General features: G+C 45.4%; 1 protein-coding gene across 1 annotated transcript; it reads right to left on the bottom strand.

Annotated features, from left to right (window-relative positions):
* Positions 1–381: 381 nt before the first annotated feature.
* On the bottom strand, positions 382–9,878 carry COMMD7 (COMM domain containing 7). Its single transcript, XM_044985791.1, has 10 exons — positions 9,864–9,878; positions 8,470–8,631; positions 6,493–6,546; positions 6,289–6,391; positions 3,572–3,628; positions 3,457–3,494; positions 2,747–2,837; positions 2,535–2,584; positions 1,995–2,043; positions 382–688 (listed from the first exon to the last, which is right to left on the bottom strand). The coding sequence occupies exons 1-10, from the start codon at positions 9,876–9,878 to the stop codon at positions 612–614; spliced, it is 696 nt and encodes a 231-aa protein (XP_044841726.1). The 3' UTR covers positions 382–611.
* Positions 9,879–18,074: the final 8,196 nt, after the last annotated feature.

Raw genomic sequence — 18,074 nt, 5'->3', positions numbered from 1 at the left:
GCACAGTCCTGTCCTTAGGAGCTCTTCACTAGAATCATATGTTTGTTCAGAAAACAGGGGGATTATCAGGGTGAATTTTTTTTTAAATAAAAGCCCACTGTTCTCCCATGTCTACCATTTAATAATCATTTCCATTATGGGGCAGTACATTATCAGTCCAGTTCTTAGCTTTGATGTGGACCATTGCTAACTGATTCATCTAGTTAGGATTCTCTCTTTTTAAATGCTCTTCACTCACAAGTTTGCTTTATCCCTTTTATGTAAATCCAATACAAAAGGAAGCAGGATACTAACATGGATTCCTAGCTTGCATACCACTATAAATATCTACATAGCTCTGGCAATATTTTCTTCTAATGGTTACTACAGAAAAACAACATGAGTACTTCTGTTTGTACTAAATATTTGTAAAAGTTTCAGACTCTGAAAGACAGAAATATAACAGTTTTAAAGACCATTTCCATTCTGGGTCCAGAACTATTTGACAGTGTTGTTTAATAAACAGTGCAACCTTCATCCAATATGTTACAAATCTGCAGAGTTAAGATCAGACATGTTGGCCCATGAGGAGAAATTACCCCTCTATGGTATAAATGCAGTCCCTTGAGGTTTCAGCTGAAACATTCCAGACTGGTTTTGACTCGTTCCATCTCATGTAGAAAACTGTAGAACTGCGGCAATGTTAACTCTAAGAAAGGGGAGGGAAAAAAACTAGCTATATTTAAAGTCCTATTTCTAACACAAAGCTATTCACAGCCATATCAAGGAGCAATTTTCAACCACACCTGGGCTGGATTGTATTAGAGATTCTAGCTCTTAACATGCTTTTCTATACATCATTTGAATGTAACAGGATTTCAGGCAAAGGTTTTCATAATATATGACCGACATTGGGATTGCTCTCATTTCCTTTAGTATGTTACTCTCTAATGACTACTTCGAAAGGCTCCAATTGTCAGAGTGTGATGATAATATTTTGATATCCATAGATATGAAGACCCTCCACACAGCCAGTACTTCTGAATTATTTCCTATAGTGCCACTAGCTGGGAGAGGCCAGGGTTGGAATAGCTGTGAGCATCTATAGTCAGTGCTTCAACAGCAGTGGCTTTCAATCTTTCCAGACTCCTGTACCCTTTTCAGGAGTCTGATTTGTCTTGTGTACCCCCAAGTTTCACCTCACTTAAAAACTACTTCCTTACAAGATCAGACATAAAAATACAAAAATGTCATGGCATACTATTACTGAAAAATTGCTTACTTTCCCATTGTTACCATATAGTTATAAATCAATTGGAATATAAATAATATATTTACATTTCAGTATATAGCAGGGATCGGCAACCTTTAGCAACGCGGCCCATCAGGGTAATCCACTGGCGGGCCGGTTTGTTTACAGCTCCCACTGGCTGCGGTTCACCGTTCCAGGCCAACAGAAGCTGTGGGAAGTGATGGCCAGCACATCCCTCGGCTTGTGCTGTTTCCCGCAGCCCCCGTTGGCCTAGAATGGCGAACCGGGCCAGTGGGAGCTGCAATCGGCCGAACCTGCGGACACTGCAGGTAAACAAACTGTCCCGGCTCGCCAGCAGATTACTCTGATGGGCCGCATGCCAAAGGTTGCCAATCCCTGGTGTATAGTATAGAGAGCAGTATAAACAAGTTCTTGTATGAAATTTTAGTTTGTACTGACTTCGCTAGAGCTTTTTATGTAGCTTGTTGTAAAACTAGGCAAATATCTAGATATGTTGGTGTATCCCCTGGAAAACCTCTTCGTAGCCCCAGGTACACGTATCCCTGGTTGAGAACCACTGTTCTATAGTGACCCCCTGCTGGGTCTGCTTCCAAAGCTCATTAAGATCCATTGAATATATATGACTTTTTTCTGTAAATACTTGGAATCTCAAATGCATTTCAAAGGCTTAATGAAATACTTCTGAAGTCCCTTCATGAAATGTTTCTGCTCTAGAACTCCCCTCTGAAGTTAGTTAACTCACCTACATACACGTGATCCATTTGGCTTCCTTTTTTAACCACCAATTTCAACTGGGAAGAAATCAGAGACATTTAATTGAAACAGCCTAGCATCATAAAAATCAAGGCATCAAACTTTAGTTTCAGACAGCACAGATTATTGTAGAGAGACCACTTCAATTGGTCTTCCAGGAAAAGCTACTATAGGAGTAGATCCTTCTCAGAGATCATCCTAAGGAGTGTCTTTAAGCTAAGCAAATCAACTCAACCTCTCGCACACAATATCAGGACTTCTACTAGACTGCAAATGCTGGTGCTTCATCATCCCTACTGTTGGCCACAAATCTCCTTAGGTAAGTGAAGCATGCAGAAAAAGCAGCAGCGGTGCACGTTTTAGCTGCTGTCTTCAAGAAATCAGAAGCAGAGCCAACTCCAAATGCCATACTCTTGGGTTCCCTTGGCTCCCACTGGAGTCAGCACCAGCAGGCTCATCCTGTTAGCTTGTCCTTTACCAAGTGATGAACTACAACCCGTTCCCTAAACTCTCATTTTGGGAGACTTACCTGTAAGAAGATACTTCCAACTTTTTCCAGTTCACTGCTCCCTGCGGTCACTGTGAAATGGAGAGAAGAGATGGCAGATAACTTCCCTGAGGTCTAAAGTAGCTTAGTTGAGTGAAATTATTTCAAGACAGTCTACAGCTAAGAATCACTGCTGGATTTCAGCCTTGACATCATACAGACACTTCAGCCTACTCATGTTTCACATCCATTACCTCCAAATTTCCACTCCATATCTATAAGCTGGTTAATCATCAGCGTCTGTCCAACAGCCAGGCGTGTCAGGGTGGGGGAATTCAGCTTCCACTGTAAGAGCAAAAAATGGACACCTAAGCAATTGATGCAAAAATACTTCTCCTTACCATATTACCTGTAGCTCCAACACCAATGAGGAACTGGGCAGAGCCCCAGCAGAAGCATAAAGCAGATATACATGCAGCATGTATCAAGGAACTGCATAAATACCAAAATATGAAAATGGACGGGGGTATAAGTTTAAAAAACAGTTTATTTTATTTTTTATTTATGTAGTTGATTTAGGCATTTTTTAAAAATTTCCCATGGGACCAACTTAACACATTAATGCAAAAAGTCCTGTGTTCATTTATTTGGATAACACTGATGTTCAATGCAAGCAAAGGAAGAAACAGAATCGAAGCCACATTTAATTGCCGCAGTCAATAAAACTGTTTAAGGTGCTTATATGCTACAATGCATATGCCATGCCAAATCAGAACTGCTTAGACAAAATGTTTCATACCAGTTGTCCTGGCATCTTCAGTTTATGATTTTCAACTAGGTATGAAGCAACACACAAGCTGACTTCTTGGCACCTCTGAATATGTGGCCACAAGTTTATTAAAAAAAAAAAAACTCACTGGGACGGGGCGGTTTAAGTTAAGAAGTAAAGGAATTCTACTAATACCTGCTCTGCAAAATAACTGGCTTTCTCTTCACTGAGTCCTGTAGGAGAAACAACACAAGATTAACAAAATAACCACCAATTAATATTTAATATTTAGTAAAGTCAAGTGACCTACCCAGAGCGATGAAATCTGCTCTGACTTGTTCAGATGACAGATTCCTCTTCAGGGCCCCTAGAATAAACATTGCAAAAGGAAGAAATCATTTTTACTGAAATACAGAATTGCACACTGTGTTAAGTCAAACAAACACAGGGACAGAGAGGTTTTAATAGGATATTTTTGTTCTCCAATTGTGCTGTTTAGCAACTCGCTACTCACCAAAGTAGGAAATACTGTTGGCTTCTACAGAGGTACAGTAGGAGACAAAGCTTCTGCTTAAAGAGTCAGTCAGATGCGTGTGCATGAGAGCAAGATGAAGCTACATTGTTGGTCTCCATGGTAATGGCAGGAGCAGCTTCATTTTGAAGTTACTGCTTTTTCCCCTACAGAAGCTTTGCTTGTTAACGGCTGGCAAGCTACTAATTTAACCTACCTGCTGTGTTTTGGATGGTGGGTGTGAACATGTGCCTATAACATTTTTCTCCTGCTGTGCCTGCCTGCTTTGTTCTTGTGGAGCAGGCTGCACATTGAAATTTACAAGGACCCTGTTCTCTGAAGCCAAGAGAAGGCGTCTGTCTGGTAAATTTTGATAGACTGCCTGCCCCACACGGCTTTGTATCTGTATTGTACATAAGCACTCAGTGAAGTTATCAGAACAGATGGCAGGTATCGTTCATGGCATCTCAGCTCTGACAAAAATGATTCAAGGATTTGAGAATAAGGACATAAATAGCAACAGAGGGAGATAAATGTATGTTGTCTAGAAAAGAAAAGCCTCAGAATGGGGAAAATTATGATTTCTGACTGTAAATACCTTTAAGGTAGCTATATAAAAGGAGGAAGGAAATTTTTTCACTGCCTTTTATGCTAGCAGGAAAAGGAGAAATGGCCTGAAGCTACAAAAAGAAAATTTAGTACAAGCAAAATGCTAGAAGAAAATTTGCACTTAAGTACTATGGTGATGGGAACTACAGAAAAATCTAAGACCCACAGACAATAAGGGTAATGGATCAACAGGAGAAACTCCCAAGGGAGGTGGGTGAAGCACAGGCAATGCAGATTGCTGAGAATAAGTTGGCTATGGTGGTAGCAGGAAAGTGGTCAGACTGAATGACTCGGCTGGTCTTTTCTGGCTCCACTATGTGTGATTAACATACACCTGTTTTGGTGAGCTGCTCATAGATAAGTAAAAAGAACAGGAGTACTTGTGGCACCTTAGAGACTAAAAAATTTATTTCAGCATAAGCTTTCGTGGGCGACAGCTCACTTCTTCGGATGTACTCCTGTTCTTTGTGGATACAGACTAACACGGCTGCTACTCTGAAACCTGTCATAGATACGTGTTTCTCTAAAAGGAGGCTGCAAGGATAGAAGTCACCTTAACGCAATTTTAATCGCTCTGATTTCCAGAGTCTTCTAATGGGGTCTCAATTTGCTCAGCCCTCTCTGTCTGATGAAGCTGGTCCACCTACCGGGAAGTACAATGTTGCATCATGTAGCTGGCAGCTGCAACAGTGTTTCTGTCTGAAGATAAAACTGCACTAGTTTCACCAAATAGATACAGTTTCACAGGTGCAAGTTAAACTCATGTAACCAAGTGTTAAACCAACAGATGTGTGGTTTGGATGGATCACTTGATGATTCCTTGTTCTGTTCATTCCCTCTGGGACACCTGGCACTGGCCACTGTCAGAAGACAGGATACTGGGCTAGATGGACCTTTGGTCTCACCCAGTCTGGCCGTTCTTATGTGTCTGCATAAAGGATTTTTGTAGGTTCAACTAAAATATTTAACAGATTTTAGTTAGGACAGTGGAACTTGTGTATAGACATGGCTTAAGAGAGACAACAGCCTGATGAATGGAACAGGGATACAGTGGACGAAAAGCTGGATATGAGTCAGTGTGCCCTTGTTGCCAAGAAGGCTAACAGCATTTTGGGCTGTATAAGTAGGGGCATTGCCAGCAGATCGAGGGACGTGATCATTCCCCTCTATTCGACATTGGTGAGGCCTCATCTGGAGTACTGTGTCCAGTTTTGGGCCCCACACTACAAGAAGGATGTGGAAAAATTGGAAAGAGTCCAGTGGAGGGCAACAAAAAATATTAAGGGGCTGGAGCACATGACTTATGAGGAGAGGCTCAGGGAACTGGGATTGTTTAGTCTGCAGAAGAGAAGAATGAGGGGGGATTTGATAGCTGCTTTTAACTACCTGAAAGGGGGTTCCAAAGAGGATGGATCTAGACTGTTCTCAGTGGTACCAGATGACAGAACAAGGAGTAATGGTCTCAAGTTGCAGTGAGGGACGTTTAGGTTGGATATTAGGAAGAACTTTTTCACTAGGAGGGCGGTGAAGCACTGGAATGGGTTACCTAGGGAGGTGGTGGAATCTCCTTCCTTAGAGGTTTTTAAGGTCAGGCTTGACAAAGCCCTGGCTGGGATGATTTAGCTCTGAGCAGGGGGTTGGACTAGATGACCTCCTGAGATCCCTTCCATATCATATTCTATGATTCTAACAGAAAGAGGGATTTCTAAAGGATGTTTGAGAACTCATTTTTAATTCTTGATTACTGCTTTCTTAGCAATCAAAGGTTCTGTCCTGCAAGCTCATAGGCACAGTGAAATCAGTGGGGCTCTATATGGATTAGTGTGCAGGCACAAACACAGCAGTTCCTTTCAGGCTCAGGCCAGGAGTAACATTCTCACATACACAACCATTTCCAGGCTACTCACCGTTAGGTATCAAGAGGATACTTTTGATAATATTTTTCAGAGGACCCAGGCTGATTTCATTCATGGTGGCAAATTCAGAGAGCTGAGTCAGAAACCTTTCTACCTGCAGACAGCAAAGAGAAGAGACAAAGCTGTAACTCTGCGCTCATCTCATCTGACCGCTGCAATCAACCCCGTCTCCATATTGTGCTGCAGAGGGCTTACCTCCTTGGGCTCTGTTAAAAAGCGGAAGACAACATCAGTCAGTGCCGAGAATTGCTGTGAAGAAACAGGATAGTGTCACTAAACCAGGGACTAGCAGGCTACATTTCTCACTCACTTCTTCCAAATTCTCTCCACAGATCCTTGAAAGAGGAACATGTGCTGTTCTGCATTAACACCCTTCTATTCAATGCAGCTCTACAGGCACAGATTCATTTCACCACTGTACAGTTTACTTCACAGCACTTCCTTGGCCACCTCCCGCCAATGGCAACAAGGAAATGCTGCTTCCTCACACAACTTTCTGGCTTTGTAGAGGTCACTCACTGATCCTTTTGGAATACTCTGTCTTCAAGAATATTCGCACAGCTAGTAACTGTCCTTGGAAAGGGATTTGTATGGTGCTGAGCTGAGATAGCACAAGACTATGCAACCCAAGTTCAGTAGACAGGGACACAATAGGAGAAGGGATGTGGACCTACCCTGATATTTCCACAACTTTACAGGGTATCTGGGCTGTAGTAGCTAATGTCCATTAGCTCTCTATCATGTAAGCAGGTTGTAACCCAGGGATTGGCAACCTTTGGCACGCGGCTCATCAGGGTAAACCCCCTGGGGGGGGGAGGCTGGTTTGTTTACCTGCCACGTCCGCAGGTCCGGCTGACTGTGGCTCCCACTGGCCACGGTTCACCGCTCCAGGCCAATGGGGGCTGCGGGAAGCAGCGTGGGCCGAGGGATGTGCTGGCTGCTGCTTCCTGCCGCCATTGGCCTGGAGTGATGAACGCGGCCTGTGGGAGCCACGATCGGCCAAACCTGCGAATGCGGCAGGTAAACAAACTGGCCCAGGCCGCCAGGGTGCCTACGCTGGCGAGCCACGTGCCAGAGGTTGCCGATCCCTGTTGTAACCTGTACCTGCAAGTAGAGACTGAGCGTTTGTCTCCATTACAAAATGTTATCACTTTCTGATGCTAGATGACCTGTTGCTGCCATGGGTCTGTGGCTAGAGTAGGCCAAGTTAATCATGGTTAGCTGCTGCATTTCTGAAGGAGATTAATCTGGGCCTACCTTTATATTGTCCCCATTGTGTTAGATAAGTGGATTTGAAACAACTGTGTTCAAACTTTGTAATGCAGGAGAGACCATTAAGAGTTTCAGCACTGCACAACCAAAAGGGAGGCAGACAAGCTGTCCAAAGACCCCGGTGTGAATTTAGCTCAACACCTAAAATAAAGATGGGAAGCCAAAATTGTTACAGAGAGTCGGAAGCTCATGTAGGTGTATGGGTACCAGTGACTGAAAAATATTAATCTCAAATCCAAGGCTAGCTACTGCAACAGTGAGGACCAGCTGCTGTGCACCTGTGTGGGATATGCACTGTAATCCCAGACCTAACACCCTGCAGGGACCAGCAGGGCACACAGCACACTTTGGTAAGCAATTATTGGGGAGCCCCCCCCCCCGTCTCTGGAATCTCTCGCTGCTGTGCACCTGCACTAGAGCGACCAGACAGCAAGTGTGAAAAATGGGGACGGGGGTGGGAGGGGTAATAGGAGCCTATATAAGAAAAAGACCCAAACATGGGGACTGTCCCTGTAAAATTGGGACATGTGGTCACCGGCACACTCGGAGGCTGTTCCCAGGCCGGGCTGGTCACACAGCGGGGGAAACGCCCGCGGCGCAGCGGGGACCCCGCTCATCACGCCGCAGGGTGAGCGCGACCCCCCCCCCCGATACACGGTCTCTAGTTAACACCCTTGGAACGGCTGGAGGCAAAGCGGGGGGGGGGGGGGCCGACAGCTCCCGCCCCCGCTCTGAGCCCCTGGAGGAGTCGGCGCCAGGCGGGGCCTGGATCGCACCCGCTGCCCCCCGGCCCGGCCCCCCGCTCCGACCGGACCGGACCGGACCCGCCCCGCGCTCGCGTAGGCCGCGGCCAGGCGCCTGGAGCCGCACACGGGGCCGTTCCCCGCCCGCGCCCCGCACCTGGGCGCGCAGCTGGTTGAGGCTCTGCATGGCGCCGCTCCCCGCCGCCGCCGCCGGCCCCATCTCCCGCCCGGGCCCCGCCTCCCGCCTCGGCCGCGCGCCCGCCTCAGCCTGAGCGTTGGCGGCCGCACTTTCCGCGCGCGGCGCCGCCCCCCGCCGCGCCTCCCGGGGGGGGGGGCCCCGCGCTGAGACCCCCCCGCCACCCAGTGCCCCGCGCCCGCCACCCCTCACCTGGCACCCAGTGCCCCACTCCCACCCACCTGCCCCCCCCCCGCACTCTGACCCCCCCAGACTCCTCTGCGCCCCCACACCTGGGCCCCTGCACTGTGACCCCCCCACTCCTCACCTGGGGCCCCGTGCTGTGACCCCTGCCGGGTCCCCCCCATGCCCTGCCCCCCACCTGCCCCCCCCCCTGACCCCACCTGGGCCTCCACACTCTGACCCCCCTGGACTCCCCCACACCCTGTCCCCCATCTGGGTCCCCTGCACTGTGACCCCCTGGTATTCCCCTGAGCCCCCCCACCTGGCCCCCCCGCACTCTGACCCCCCCCCGGACTCCTCTGCGCCCCCACACCTGGGCCCCTGCTCCGTGCCCCTGCTCCGTGCCCCCAACCCGGGCACGCTGTGTCCTGCCCCCCTCCTGGGCACCCTGCACTCCCCGTGTGCCCCCCTCACCTGGGCACTGCACACTCTGCCCCTCCATGCCCCCTCACCTGGACACCCAGTGCCCTGCCCCCCTCACCTGGACACCCAGTCGCCTGCTTCCACCCACCTAGGCACCACGTGCCCTGCTCCTCACCTACCTGGGTACCCTATGCCCTGTCTCCACCCACCTGGGACTGCGCTCCCATCCACCTGGGCACCTCGTGCCCTGCCCCACTCACCTGGGAACCCTCGACCCTCCTTTCCCACCTACCTGGGCATCCCTTGACCTACCTCCCCACCTACCTGGGCACCCAGTGCCCTGCCTTACCCACTTGGACACACTGCAGCCCCTCACCTGGACATTACCCTGACTCCCCACCTGGGCTCCCACACCCATCTCCTGGGCACCCCGCACTCTGCCCCCTTCCTACATGGGCACCCCATGTCCTGCTCCCCCTCCTGGGCACCCCATGCCCTGCTCCTCACCCCCCTGGGTATCCTTTGCCCTGCCCCAGAGACCTAGTAGGGTTGCTAGTTTCGGTTGGAGGTATTCCATTCATCACATGACATGATCTTTAATTAAAGATTAATCTTTAATTCCTGGGGATTCTAGGATAATCCTGGAGGGTTGGCAACCCCGGACCTAATATCCCCCCTCGGCACCAGTGCCTTGTCCCCACTCACCTGGCCACCCACCACCCAGTCTCCTCCTTCCCCACTCACCTGTTTTCCCTGTCCCCTCTACTCACCTGGGCACTCAGCATCTGCCCTCTCCATTCACCTGGGCACCCTATACCATCCCACCCACCTGCAATCTAGCACCTGCTCTCTCCCACATTTTGCATACAATACCCTGCTCCGTCATACAGCTGAGCACCCAATACTTTGCCTCTCCAACGTGCTTGGTATCCGGGCAACCAACACACTGTCCACCAAAACAACTGGCACCTGGATAATCTGCCTCCTCACCTGGGCACCCAAAACTGCCCCCCAACACACATACACATCTGGTACCAAAGCGCAAAATAGCCTATTCCTGCTCCCTCCAAGTGCACATTTACACATACAAACATTTGACTGGTGGTGCCAAGGACAATATATTCCTATTCATAGATTTCAAGGCCAGAAAGGACCATTGTGATCATCTAGTCTGAACTCCTATATGACACAGACCAGAGACCTGCCCCAAAATAATTCTCAGAGCAGATCTTTTAGAAAAACACTCAATCTTGATTTAAAAATTGTCAGTGGAGCATCCACCATGATCCTTCATAAATTGGTCCAATGGTTAAGTATGCTCAGCGTTAAACATTTATACCTTACTTCTGTTCTTGTCTAGCTTCAGCTTCCAGACACTGGACTGTGTAACCACTTTCTCTGTTAGATGGACGAGCCCATTATTAAATGTTTGTTCCCCAGGTACATACTTGCAGAATGTAATCAAGTCACCCCTTAACCTTCTCTGTTATTCTGTCTGTTAAGATGAGACTATTGAGTTCCTTGAATCTGTCCTTATAAGACATCTGTTTTCTAATCCTTTGACCAGTCTCGTGGCTCTTCTCTGAACCCTCTTCAATTTATAAACATTTTTCTTGAATTGTGGGCACCAGAACTGGACACAAGATTCCAACAGTGATTGCACCAGTACTAAATACAGAAGTAAAATAGCCTCGCTACATCCACTCGAGATTCCCCTGTTTGTGCATCCCAGGACCACATTTGGGCAGTTATCCCACAGGGAGCTCATGTTCAGCTCATTGTCCACCATGACCCCCAAATCTTTTTCAGAGTCACTGCTTCCCAGGATAGAGTACATTTAGCTATATTAAAGTCCATATTGTTTGCATGTGCCCAGTTTATCAAGCAGGCTGGATTGCTCTGAATCAATGACCCGTCCTCTGCATTTTTTACCATTCCCCCATTTTTTATGTTACCTGCAAACTTTATCAGTGGTGATTTTATGTTTTCTACCAGGTCATTGATAAAAATTGTAAGTAGCGTTATGCTAACCCCACCTACCAAGAGGTAACTATAGCAGGACCGCTTGGAAATAGTGACCATAATACAATAGCATTCAACATCCCTGTGGTGGGAAGAACATCTCAACTGCCCAACACTGTGGCCTTTAATTTCAAAAGGGGGAACTATACAAAAATGAGGGGGTTAGTTAGACAAAAGTTAAAAGGTACAGTGACTAAAGTGAAATCCCTGCAAGTTGCGTGGGCCCTTTTTAAAGACACCATAATAGAGGCCCAACTTCAATGTATACCCCAAATTAAGAAAAACAGTAAAAGAACTAAAAAAGAGCCACCGTGGCTTAACAACCATGTAAAAGAAGCAGTGAGAGATAAAAAGACTTCCTTTAAAAAGTGGAAGTCAAATCCTAGTGAGGCAAATAGAAAGGAGCACAAACACTGCCAACTTAAGTGCAAGAGTGTAATAAGAAAAGCCAAAGAGGAGTTTGAAGAACGGCTAGCCAAAAACTCCAAAGGTAATAACAAAATGTTTTTTAAGTACATCAGAAGCAGGAAGCCTGCTAAACAACCAGTGGGGCCCCTTGATGATCAAAATTCAAAAGGAGCGCTTAAAGATGATAAAGTCATTGCGGAGAAACTAAATGGATTCTTTGCTTCAGTCTTCACGGCTGAGGATGTTAGGGAGATTCCCAAACCTGAGCTGGCTTTTGTAGGTGACAAATCTGAGGAACTGTCACAGATTGAAGTGTCACTAGAGGAGGTTTTGGAATTAATTGATAAGCTCAACATTAACAAGTCACCGGGACCAGATGGCATTCACCCAAGAGTTCTGAAAGAACTCAAATGTGAAGTTGCGGAACTATTAACTAAGGTTTGTAACCTGTCCTTTAAATCGGCTTCGGTACCCAATGACTGGAAGTTAGCTAATGTAACGCCAATATTTAAAAAGGGCTCTAGGGGTGATCCCGGCAATTACAGACCGGTAAGTCTAACGTCGGTACCGGGCAAATTAGTTGAAACAATAGTAAAGAATAAAATTGTCAGACACATAGAAAAACATAAACTCTTGAGCAATAGTCAACATGGTTTCTGTAAAGGGAAATCGTGTCTTACTAATCTATTAGAGTTCTTTGAAGGGGTCAACAAACATGTGGACAAGGGGGATCCAGTGGACATAGTGTACTTAGATTTCCAGAAAGCCTTTGACAAGGTCCCTCACCAAAGGCTCTTACGTAAATTAAGCTGTCATGGGATAAAAGGAAAGGTCCTTTCATGGATTGAGAACTGGTTAAAGGACAGGGAACAAAGGGTAGGAATTAATGGTAAATTCTCAGAATGGAGAGGGGTAACTAGTGGTGTTCCCCAAGGGTCAGTCCTAGGACCAATCCTATTCAATTTATTCATAAATGATCTGGAGAAAGGGGTAAACAGTGAGGTGGCAAAGTTTGCAGATGATACTAAACTACTCAAGATAGTTAAGACCAAAGCAGATTGTGAAGAACTTCAAAAAGATCTCACAAAACTAAGTGATTGGGCAACAAAATGGCAAATGAAATTTAATGTGGATAAATGTAAAGTAATGCACATTGGAAAAAATAACCCCAACTATACATACAACATGATGGGGGCTAATTTAGCTACAACGAGTCAGGAAAAAGATCTTGGAGTTATCGTGGATAGTTCTCTGAAGATGTCCACGCAGTGTGCAGAGGCGGTCAAAAAAGCAAACAGGATGTTAGGAATCATTAAAAAGGGGATAGAGAATAAGACTGAGAGTATATTATTGCCCTTATATAAATCCATGGTACGCCCACATCTCGAATACTGTGTACAGATGTGGTCTCCTCACCTCAAAAAAGATATTCTAGCACTAGAAAAGGTTCAGAAAAGAGCAACTAAAATGATTAGGGGTTTAGAGAGGGTCCCATATGAGGAAAGATTAAAGAGGCTAGGACTCTTCAGTTTGGAAAAGAGAAGACTAAGGGGGGACATGGTAGAGGTATATAAAATCATGAGTGATGTTGAGAAAGTGGATAAGGAAAAGTTATTTACTTATTCCCATAATACAAGAACTAGGGGTCACCAAATGAAATTAATAGGCAGCAGGTTTAAAACAAATAAAAGGAAGTTCTTCTTCACGCAGCGCACAGTCAACTTGTGGAACTCCTTACCTGAGGAGGTTGTGAAGGCTAGGACTATAACAATGTTTAAAAGGGGACTGGATAAATTCATGGTGGCTAAGTCCATAAATGGCTATTAGCCAGGATGGGTAAGAATGGTGTCCCTAGCCTCTGTTCGTCAGAGGATGGAGATGGATGGCAGGAGAGAGATCACTTGATCATTGCCTGTTAGGTTCACTCCCTCAGGGGCACCTGGCATTGGCCACTGTCGGTAGACAGATACTGGGCTAGATGGACCTTTGGTCTGACCCGGTACGGCCTTTCTTATGTTCTTATGTTATGTTCAGTCTCTCTGACACACATCCTCATTGCTACCAAACAAGGCTTGCTCCTATCCTCTCTTCCTCTCTCTAGGCATGCTTCAATAGAGCAATAACAAATAGATGACATGCCGTATATTCCTGGCACTTCACTCAAACCCAGGGATTGCAATTTATCTGTAATATCACCTGTGTGCCAGTAGCCTGAGCATTCAGTGTCCTTTGCTCTGGGTGGGAATTACTCTGGGCTTGTACACACTACCACTTATGTCGACATAACTTATGTCAGGGGTTGAATAAGCCACACCCTGAGCAACATAAATTACACCGACCTAAGCGCGCTCTTCTGCCGAGAGCGTTGTCACTAGATGCACGACAGTGGCACAGCTGCACCAATGCAGCTGTGCCAATATAGCGCTTCTAGTGGATACTAGCCCTCATTTGCTGCTCTTGTCCTTCAGTGGCTTTGCCCTGTTGCATGGTTGCTGTAATTTCCCCAAGCTCTGATAAGTGACTCTGGTAGAAAGGCATTGTGGGTTTCCATGATTATTCTTTCTTGGGTCTTCCATCTCCAACTTGCTTTAAAGTAACAAGTGTTACAAATCTGTTCTCAGTTCTGTTTTTCTGTTCTCAGTTCTGCTATTAACACTTTTTTTTTCTTGTTACAAAAACTAAATCTTGATGCTAAAGGACTTGCCAGAGCCCGCAAAGATTGAACTTTAACTGTATACTCTTGCTTTTTGGGTTTACTTTTTCTTCGTTTGTTTCCATCTTTGAGGCCTCAATCCTGGAAATATTTCTGCACCTGTTTAACTTTATGCACATGAGTGGTCCCATGTAAAGTTGAACATGTAATTGTTTGCATCTTTGTGACTTAAGACACAGACACAGTTGGAGATAACTGCTGAGATTGTTTTTAAAAACCACCTTGACGTCTGAATGACAACTGCATTTTGTTACATGTTTTTTCTGCATTTAGAATTCAAATTAAAGAGATTTTTAAAACATCATAGTTTACAAGTCAAGTTATTTGTTTTCCTGCAGACTCCACTTGGCAGCTGAAAATTCAGCCATGATCTTTCTGCCTTTTACATTGTCACCGGTAATAAAGGTTCTGCAGTCACAGTTTATCAGAGAAGCATTGCTGATGTTGCATGAGCCAGAAGAGAATCCAGTTTATTCTCTCATAGCTACATTGACTCTGCAGTGTGAAAAGTTTTTGTGGAAGGCAAGTGAAGAGACATGATTCAGAGCAGGTCTGTGCACTACAAACTTGCAGCGGTGCAGCTATACCAATGCAGCTGCATTGTTGTAGCACTTCTGGTGAGAGCTCTCCTGTTGGCTCACTCCACCTCCACAAGAGGTGGTAGCTATGTTGGCAGGAGAAGCTCTCATGCTGACATAGCCCTTAGGTTGGTATTCACACCCTTGAGTGTTATAGTTTTACTGAAGTAATTCTGTAGTGTAGACCAGGGATGAGACACAATCCTGGCCCCTTTGAAATCAATAGCAAAATTCCCATTGACTTCAGTAGGGCCAGATTTCACCCACATAGTCTAATCCAACTCCCACTAAAATCAATTAAAAACTCACTTTGACTTCAGTGGCATTGGGATGAAGTGCACAGAGGGAAGCTGTAATGAGAGTAAGAAGGTGACGCTTTCACAATCAAATAGTCACTTTTCCAATAGCTACAATTGATGCCCTTCTCCCGCAAAGCACTTTAGCATGTGTTTAACTTGATGACCGGGAGTATTCCCATTGAAGACAATGGAACTGATCATGTGCTTAAATACTTGATTGGGGCCTCAAGCTACCACTTTGCAACTTTCCAAGAGCAGGGACCAAATCCCTTTCACTGTCAATGTGATATCCCATCCTTTTTTATTTTGTTTGTTTGTTAAAGTTTCTGACTGGCTGCCTGAGTGGCTGGTATGTCTGTATTGCCTTTGTGAAAAGTGAAAGTGCTGCAGACCGCAGTGCTTCTGCTGATGACTGTCACTTTCAATTGCAAATGAGAACATGGAAAATTGTATAGGGCCTTTCATTCTGAAGATATCCCAAATGGTTTTATAAAACAGTGAGTTAAGCCACAAAGCACCAATGTTAAAAGAGATGTTTACTGATGGTCTGACTAGAAGAATCGACTCCAGATTTTTTTTCTATATCTAATAGTGTAACAATTATTTCTTATATAACCTGAACTCAGTGAGTCTGTTGATGTGAGAAAAGTTACTTACATTGTGGCAGTGTTTGCAGGCTTGAGTCCTAAAATATATGAAACACTTTAACCATATTTTATCTGAAAAAGAAAAGAGGCTTGTTTGTGCTAAGTTTTAATCAATGTCAGTTAATATTTTCTATAATTCTCCAAACCCAACAAAATCCAAGCAAAATTACACTGAGGATTGCACTACAGGAACAGCTGTGAAATAGTGGCATGACAACTTTCTGTAGGATCCTGTGACAAGTTTCACAATATAGCACTTAACCATTGTGCTTGCATCCTTCTCCCTTTCCCTAGGGAATGCTTAAAGAGAGTTAATAAAAGAACTTGGCAGTGTGGGGGTGGGGCATGGGGAGGGTTGGGAAGTTAGCACTTTTCCAGTATTTCTCATGCAGCAAATGGAATCCTCCTTGAGTGTCCAAGAAGAAGAGTTCTAATCAAAATACATGTTCATAACATCCTGTTTTAGCAATCAGCAGGAAACTCAGCAATCACACCTCCTAGGATACTGGTTTCTTTGAAGTGAGTATATTACAGAAGTCCATGGTGTTGCACTATCATTTCATAAAGTCCTGGTCAGACCGTTTTTTGGTTTTGGTCGCGCTCTCTGAAGAAAGACAGTCAAGGAGGAGAGAGCATAAGTTGGCCAAATAATGCGATAAATAGAATGTGGTGAGGTGAGACTGGGATCTTGTGGGATTGTAGGGTGTGGAGCTATGTAACTGAAATAGTGGCACTTGGTTTTCTTTCAGTGTAGAAGACTCTCAGGTCCCATACCATTGCTGCATTTCTTGCATACCCAAAACTCCCTTTGGCTACAGTGGGTGCATGGAAATTCAGGCTCAGGTTGAAAGAAAGTTTCTGTAGTCAGTTATCAGATGTAGGGACATGTGCATGTCCTGAGCCATTCTCATGCAGAACTTGTCACTGATTGACTCATCAAGTTAGTAGATATCAATAGCATTTGTTGTGCTGCTGATAAGCCCTTTGTAACATGTAACCATAAATATTGGAGAGCAAACAGCAAGAGGAAATAGCAGGCGAGAAGGAAACAAGGAAGCATAAAAAATGATTTGCTTCAAAATGAGTCCCAGGATAAGCATCTCCTGCTTTGAAAATGAATTTCTCATCTTCAACTCAGCATCTATTTTCTTTAGATTGAAAAATGTCTTCTCGGCCTTTACTTGGCAGTTGGAACCCATTATCCTGTGAAAATCCCTTATTCTATTTGTGGCAACATCTAAACACCATACACCAACACTTTGCCCTTTGATAGCATCTTCTATCCAAGGATCTCAAAGCACCTTACCAACATTCATGAATGGAGCCTCACAACACCTCTATAAAGTAGGGAAATGTTTTTATTCCCATTTTCTGGATGGGAAAACTGAGGCACAGAGATTAAGTGACTTGCTCAAATCCACAGAGTGAGTCTGTCAATGAGTCAGGAATAAAACTCTGACCTCCTGACATCCAGCCTCATGGATTCTATTATGTCTGATCTACAGTGAACTCTCATTTGGAGTAGATCTTGGATAATACCTGTACCCCTAAGGGTATGTCTACACTGCAGCTGGAAGTGTGTCTCATGTCTCCCGGCCCAGGTAGACAGACATGCACGAGCTCCATTCCAGCTAGGGCTCTAAAAATTGCAGTGTGGACATTGTGGCCGCCCCAGTACAAGCCTGCCTGGCTCCACGAGTCCATACGCAGGCAGCTAGCCTGTGTCACAACATCTACGCTGCTACTTTTAGGGAACTAGCTTGAGCCAAGAGTGTGAATCTGTCTCCTGGGCTGGAAAGCACCCCCCAGCCTCAGGGTAGACACGTTCTTCTAAAAGATCTGCTCTAGAAATTGTTTTGGGGAAGTTCTCTGGCCTGTGTTACATAGAAGGTCAGACCAGATGATCACAATGGTCCCTTCTGGCCTTGCAATCTGTGAAGTCCTTTCCTATTTGTTGTATTGACTGGTTGATGTTAAAGAGCTGGTAATGCCTGATAGAGAAATTGGAAACAGTTTTTCTGGGAGCATTACTACTCACACCAGATTTTTGTTTCTTAGGATTTCAGTTCCTCCTCCAGGTTATTCCCCTCTGGATCCCATTATCCTGTGCAACATCACAGTCTTCTGCAGGAGCAAATTATGATGAATATTGCACTGTAGGTTACATAACGTAGTGTACAGTTTTGGCGGCACTGAGAACAGTGGCTGTCAGTCAGGACTTTTGGGTTCTGCTTCCAGCTCTGTCACTAACTTGCTGTGTGACCTCAGGCAAATCACTTCCTCTCCCTCCCCTGTGATTCATAAAGAACATAAG

This window comes from Mauremys mutica, chromosome 13 (assembly GCF_020497125.1).
Source record: "Mauremys mutica isolate MM-2020 ecotype Southern chromosome 13, ASM2049712v1, whole genome shotgun sequence".
NCBI lineage: Eukaryota > Metazoa > Chordata > Testudines > Geoemydidae > Mauremys > Mauremys mutica.
Note: the sequence above shows the minus strand (reverse complement) of the source record. Positions and strands in the feature narration are given on the sequence as shown.